General features: G+C 64.5%; 1 protein-coding gene across 1 annotated transcript; it reads left to right on the top strand.

Annotated features, from left to right (window-relative positions):
• Positions 1 to 75: 75 nt before the first annotated feature.
• On the top strand, positions 76 to 6324 carry SAPCD2 (suppressor APC domain containing 2). The gene is made up of 6 exons (XM_040460264.1): positions 76 to 170; positions 2566 to 2678; positions 3351 to 3497; positions 3852 to 3959; positions 4071 to 4193; positions 4267 to 6324. Exons 2-6 carry the CDS (start codon positions 2598 to 2600, stop codon positions 4393 to 4395), a joined length of 588 nt encoding a protein of 195 aa, XP_040316198.1. The 5' UTR covers positions 76 to 170; positions 2566 to 2597; the 3' UTR covers positions 4396 to 6324.
• The last annotated feature ends 367 nt before the right edge of the window (positions 6325 to 6691 follow it).

Below are 6691 nucleotides of genomic sequence, written 5' to 3'. Positions count from 1 at the left end.
CCTGGAGAGGAAGCCCCTGCCCCTGGGCGCGCGGCCCCCGCCAGCCGTCCCCGGCGGCGCGGCCCGGAGCCTAGAGAAGCTGTGCGGACCCGCAGAGGCAGCGCCCGGTCCCGCGGAGCCCGAGCGGCCCCAGGGCGCGGCGCTGGAGCGGAGCCCGAGCGCGGACGCTGGTGAGTGCGGGGCGGCCCCCAGCCCCGCCTCGTAGCCGCCCCCCGCCGAACCCCCGCGACCGGCGCCTCAGGCCAGAGCCGCAGAGGCGCTGCGGCCCTTCTCCTACCGCGGGGGCCGGTAAGCGCCTGGAGGGAAAGCGGCCTCCTGGGTTCCCGGTGTGTTCAGGGGCCAGCCCCTCCCCCTCCACAGCGGGAGGCCATCGTAGGGCCCAGGGGCTGGTGGATGACTCCCAAACTCCACCAGGAAGCCACTGTACAGGCCTGAGCTGAGCACTGAGGACCCCTGCCCCACACCCGGGGCACTTAGACCCTCGGTCGCATCCGTGGTAACTGCCTAGGCAGAGTTTTCCTCTAGTGCAGAGGAGAGAGGGGCCCAGGCTGGGCGGGGCCCTCGCTGCCTTTTTGGGTTCTCAGTCCCGCAGCTCCGCTCAGACGGCTGGGCTTGCTGCCTCCACCACTGAGGCCAGGGCCCGCCGAGGGGGCCCCGAAGGACCTGGCCTGGTTGCCAGGAAGAGCGAAGCGGTGGGTGAGTCTCCAGCCCAATCTTGAAGCCTGCAGGGGTGACACCAGGGAGAGACCCAGGCGCAGCCACTGTGGATGGACGGCCGGCTGCTTGCCTAGCTTCCGGTCCAGTTGGCAGTGCTGGGAGATGGTTGAATGGCTCCCCTGTGCCCCCCCCCCCCCAGTGTCTTCCCTGGAAATAGCACCTGCACTATGGCTGGCGGCAGGGTCCAGACCCCTCAGCCCATTCAGCCTGCACCTGTGCACCACCTGGTGCAGGCCTCCCGCCCCCTCCCCCCCGCCCCCGCCATGGCCGCTGCCAGCCCTTTCTATGCCTTCACTGCTCTGGCAGCTTCATCGGACCTCCACCCCAGCCTTGCCCATGTCCCCCAGCCCCATGACTGGTGCTTGGAGCCACAGTGGCTCCTGGCCTCCTTGGTGCAGCCGTCCAGAAGCCCACCCCAGGCTGGGGGCTCCCCCTGCTCCTCACTCTGTCCCTGTGGTGTGGGCAGGCAGGGGGCACTTCTGAGTGCAGGGCCAGTGCCATCCCTGTGGCTGCATGTAGTTGAAAATCAGCCATGGGACTGGGGTTTGGAGGCCTCAGACCTGCAGTCCTGCTCTGTCCGGGTGCCTGACACCACAGAACAGCTTTAGTCTCAGGCCAGGCTCTCACTGTCACCTTTTCCAGGCAGAGACCCAGACGAGAGGCATGGCATGTTCTGGCACTCCAAGCTCCCCCAGATTTCCAGGAAGAGAAAGCCCTCATACTCACAGAGCCCCCCGCTCCAGAGATCCAGGGGCCCCTTCCCTATCCCCTGCTGGAGCTCAGTGCACCCAGGCCTGCCCTGGCCCCCTTGGTGCAAGCTGCTAGCTCAGGCCCAGACGGGGACAGACAGGGCTGCGTCCGCCTGCTGGTCCCTCTGAACATCCAGCGTGCTGCCATCTGGGAATCTGGGAGCTGCCCCCACACCAAGCCCGGGGGTTCTGAGGTTCCATGTTCTCTAGCCTCCCTCTGCTGTATCTTCTGTGCCAGCCATGCAGCATGGGCAGGTTGGGACGTGAACTCTGGGCTGGCTCGGAGCCTGTCTGCCAGGGCCGGCTGGAGGCCTGCAGAGACCTGGTGCCAGCCCTGTGGACATGTTCCCTCCTGGCACCACCGCCCCCAGCGCAGGGGGCAGAGCCTGTGAGGCTGAGCCCGGTGTGGGGGAATAGGGCTCGGGAGCCAGGAGGGTGACCTTCTCCACACCCGCACTTACTCTGCCTCGCGGGTTGCCCTGCACGTGCTCCCCATCCCCCGGGGAAGTCAGCTGGCCCCGATGGCTTTTCAGCCCCAAGCACACTCAGCTGCACACACTTCACCTGCACGGACTCCCGTCACCCCTGAAGGCCCCGGCAGACCCGGAGGGAGAAGCAGGGGCGGCCAGAGGCCTGCTCACTCCCCCTGTACTTAGCAGCCCATGAGCCCCTGCAGTGTACTCGAAGCACCCTGGGCAGCGGGAGTGCTGAGAAGAACCGGGTAAAGCCCCTGCCCCAGGGCGCTCGTGCTGGGGCATGTGTGTGGGCGCACACATTTGTGTTGTGTGTACAGACAAGCAGCCTCAGCGGTCACACGGCCCTTACCAAGGGAGGGGTGAGGGGAGCTGGTGGGGATGGAGTGGGGAGCCAGCCGCCAGCCAGGCACAGAGGCAAGGTGTGTGCTGCGCTGGGCCGTTGCCCATGCCCCCCAGGATGGGTTGAGATGGGGAGGGCCCGTGCAGAGGCTCTGAGTTGCCCATGAACCCAGAGAGACGTAGGCCTGGACACCCAGCTGTGCACCGCCAGGCTTGGGGTGGGGGACGTTGAGCTTGACTAGGCAGGCCTGGAAGTGACCCAGGTCCTTGCTCCTCTGCGGCAGGTGCAGCGGCCTGCAGGGCCCGGGAGCTAGGCATGGGCGATGCCCATCGGGCCCCCCGTGCCCGAGGGGAACGTCGGAGGCACACCATCACCAACGGCGTGGACTGTGACCTGGTGAGTGAGGGCTCTGGGGGATTCTCTACCTTGCCTGGGATAGGACTTGGCCCCCACGCTTGGTCTCCTGGACCACCCCTCTGCCTGGGAGGTGGCAGTCAAGCCTGGGTTCTGGGGGACCTATGGCTGGAATGTGAGTTAATTACAAACATCTGTCCCCGTGTCTGGGTTTGAATCCACTTGAGACGTGGCTCTAGACCACACGAAGAAGTCCTTTAGGGAGAAAGCAGCCTCCGTGCACCATGCAGCGGGCACGGCCCCTCCCCAGAACTGCCCCTGCACCAGCCGGCTTCACGAGGCTGTCCTTTGCCAAAACTGAGCCCGGCTCCCCCGCTGCGTGCTCGCCATTTGCTCCGAAGGAAGCTGCTGAGCTCGGGGGTGTCGCCTGCGTTCCTGTGGGGGAAGCCTGCGTGGAGGGGCCGAGAGAGGACAGCCCGCCCGCAAGGGGACAAACGGGGCGGTGCTTCCCAACACGGGCACGCGTAGGACTCACGTACAGGCGCGTGCGCCGGCAGAGCTGCGCCGGCGCGGCTGGCCTGCACGGGCGCGCGTCCGAGTTGCGGGGCGTGCGCCGTGTCTCTCTCTCTCTCTCTCTCTGTGTGTGTGTGTGTGTGTGTGTGTGTGTGTGTGTGCGCGCGCGCCATTCACACATGTGCGTTGCCGCACGTGCAGCTGAAGCAGCTGAAGGAACTGGAGCAGGAAAAGGAGGTGCTGCTCCAGGGTCTGGAGATGATGGCCCGGGGCCGCGACTGGTACCAGCAACAGCTGCAGCGCGTGCAGGAGCGCCAGCGCCGCCTGGGCCGGAGCAGGGCCAGCACCGTGAGTAACGCCGCCCGGGACCGGGCTGTCCCCGTCCCTAGGCAGGGTGACCCCCCCCTGCACCTGCAGGAACCACCCACCTAACCCCGGGCACCCCCAGGTAGGCACGGGATGCCCTATTCCGGGACACATCGGCCGTCCCTCCTCCCGGGGTGCTGGGACCCCCACCCCCGACACACACACACACACACACACACACTCACACCGTGATGTCCCCCACCGGCAACACCCGTAGGCTCCCTCTCTGCTCAAGCAGTAATTTGGGGAGACAAGAGTGCCACCTGTGAGGGCCCTTCTCGAGGCACGGTGGCTGGTCCTGTGCTCTGACCTTCCCCTTTCCTGCTTTCCCCTCAGGACCTTGGGACTGAGGGGAGCCCCCTCCCGCTGGGCCGGCTGCTGCCCAAGGTCCAGGAGGTAGCCCGGTGCCTGGGGGAACTGTTGGCCGCAGCCTGTGCTGGCAGGGTGAGTGCCCCCCCAGACCACCCAGCGCCCGCCTAGGGCCCGTGCCCGTCTTGGCGCCACCCCTCACCCTCGTCCTGGAGGCTAGGCCTGCCTGACTGTGCCCTCCCGTAGGCTCTGCCGTCATTGTCCTCGGGGGCCCCGTGCCCAGCCCTGGCCCCCGCCTCACCGTCAGCCCCAGGCTGGCAGCAGCAGACCATCCTCATGCTGAAAGAACAGAACCGGCTCCTCACGCAGGTGAGGTGCGGGGAGGGGTGCAGGGTGGGGGCTGGAGGCCCGGGGTGCCCTGACCGACCTCCCGCCCGTCCAGGAGGTGACCGACAAGAGTGAGCGCATCACGCAGCTGGAGCAGGAGAAATCCGCCCTCATCAAGCAGCTGTTTGAGGCGCGCGCCCTCGGCCAGCAGGATGCTGGGCCCTTGGACTCCACCTTCATCTAGCCGGCCACGGGCGTGGGCGTGGGCGCGGGCGCGGGGCTCTTAGGACCTGGCCTGGCAGTCAGCCTGGGCAGGTGCCTCCTTGAGCCCCACTTAGGCTAAAGACCACCTGACTGGCCTGGACACGGGTTTCTTCCTCTCTTCCAGCCGGGGCTCCCCCACAGCGCCCCCCCATCCCCAACCCAGGTGGGGCCAGCAGGCAGGCTGTGCCCCGGAATGTCTTGTGGCTCCAGATACGGACTCGGTCCTGGCCTGGGGGGCTAAACCGGGGTGGGGCTTCATTGTGTTGTCACAGCCTGAAGCTGCTCCAGCGGCTGTCAGTGGTCAGCGGGGGACTCCCCCTCGTGTTTACCTGGTCTCTGGCAGCCCTGGGCAGCCCGGCTTTGTGGCAGGCCTGTCCTCTCTGACCCGGGGTCTCGGGAAAAGACAGTGGTTTCCCCTGGCCTGCGCTTCCGACCACAGCCAGCAGAGGGGCCTCACGCACAGTAGCCAAGAGCTGCCTTGGAGCCGCCGCTGGGGGTTTCCTCCCGGGTCTGAGTCAGGGTCCCTGAGGGGGGCTGGAACACCTGGGGGCCTAAGGGTGATTGGGCGCAGGAGCCCCAGGTCTAGGGGCTGGCCTACCTTCAGCCGGGAGCACGTGGAGGAGAAAAGGGGTGGTTTCTAGTAGTGGGGTCTGTCTGCCTGTGTCTGGTTTTGGGGGAGAGTGATCAGAGTTCATGCCTGGGCTGAGGCTGGCCTGCTTGCCCCTCCTCACAGATCCCAGACCCTAAAACAACTCGGGCCAGCTGTCACTCCTCCTTGCCAAAACTAAGCCCCACGGAGCGACCTGTGACCCAGGCTCAGGGCCTTGGGCCCGCCAGACACCCCAGCCAGGGCAGGATGTGGTCACCAGGGTTGCTCTGGTGTGCCCCTGTCCTGGGGAGGGCCCTGTCCCCAGGAGTGATGTCCGTATGGGCCTCCCGGATGTGCCCCAGGGTTCCTCATAGGCCAAGCGCCCCCACCAGGACCTACCCCACATGATTCGGGGCTGGACAGTCAGCTCCCACCTCCGGTCTTTGCAAATGCTCTTCTGTCTCCTGGAACACCCTCCCCCTGCTTCACCCGGCTTGCTCCTACCCAGCCCTCCAGGATGGAGGAGTGAAGGACCGCCCAGAGGCCGGAACAGTGAAGGTGGCAGCCTCTGGGCCGGCGGGCTCGGCAGCGGTGACCTCTGGGGCGTCTGCCACGCCTGGGGGTTCTGCGTTCCCTGTGCTGCCTTCACGTGACTCGGGGGGCAGGAGGTGGCGCATCGTCCGCCCCAGGCGTCTTCTAGCCGGAGACCTTCCGCAGAGCGTGCCCCTCCAGCTGAGGGAGACATGGAGTCGGCAGGCAACTCGGATAGAAACCCCTCGTCCTTGGGGCTCTGTGTGGGGTGAACAAACGTGTCCTCTCTGCAGTCTGAAGTCAGGCGACCTGTGGGGCGCTAGAGGCCTCAGGGGAGACTTTTAAGCGGTCCTAGTCTGCTGGCAGAAGCCAAACACTGCTCGGCAAAGCGCTGGTGACATTTGGGGCCAAGTAAGTGTTGACGGGGGAGGGGCTGTCCCCTCCTGTGTGACGCCGACCGCCCTGGCCGCTGTCCACGCACTCGGTTCTGACAACCAAAATATCTCGAGATGTGCCAAGGCGTGGTGGCGGTAGAACGCTGTCCCTGCCTGAGGATCCCGTCCCAGAGGAGACCGTAACTTCACTTGGTCTTAAGGGTTCTCGGAGGTCAAGTTCCAAGGAAAATGAGCATCTCCAAGTTAGGTTTTTTTGCAAACACTGTGAGGAGCCCCCACGGCGAGCCAGCAGAAACCACCGATTCTGCAGACGGTTCAGACAGTGGAGCGATCAGAGAATATAAGATAATTTTTATTCGTCTAAAGAAATAAAAAGGATTCTTGAAAATATGAACGAGAAAGAGTCCTCATACTTTCTTATTCTGTGAAAGTATAGTCTACAAAGGTGAGCAGTAAAGCCTAAAAAAAGAAATTTAAAAATAAAAATTGAAATGTAAAACTCAAGTGGACTCTACTTGAGATGAAAATGCTAGTGAAAAACGAGCTTAGGAAATGATCCAGAAGGCAGCCCAGAGACTCAGACCGGAAGCACAAATGAGAGGGGGCGTCCTGGAGGGCAGAGGGAGAGGGTCCCCCATCTGGTTGCATTTCCTAAGAGAGGACGAGGAAGGAGGCACGGTATATGAAGATAAACTAGCTTAAAGTTTCCCAGAGTTGTCTGAAAACCTCAATCCTCAGGCCCAGAAATCCCAACAACTGCC

The sequence above is a fragment of the Herpailurus yagouaroundi genome, unplaced genomic scaffold (assembly GCF_014898765.1).
Source record: "Herpailurus yagouaroundi ecotype Mexico unplaced genomic scaffold, PumYag 249, whole genome shotgun sequence".
Classification (NCBI taxonomy): Eukaryota; Metazoa; Chordata; class Mammalia; order Carnivora; family Felidae; genus Herpailurus; species Herpailurus yagouaroundi.
Note: the sequence above shows the minus strand (reverse complement) of the source record. Positions and strands in the feature narration are given on the sequence as shown.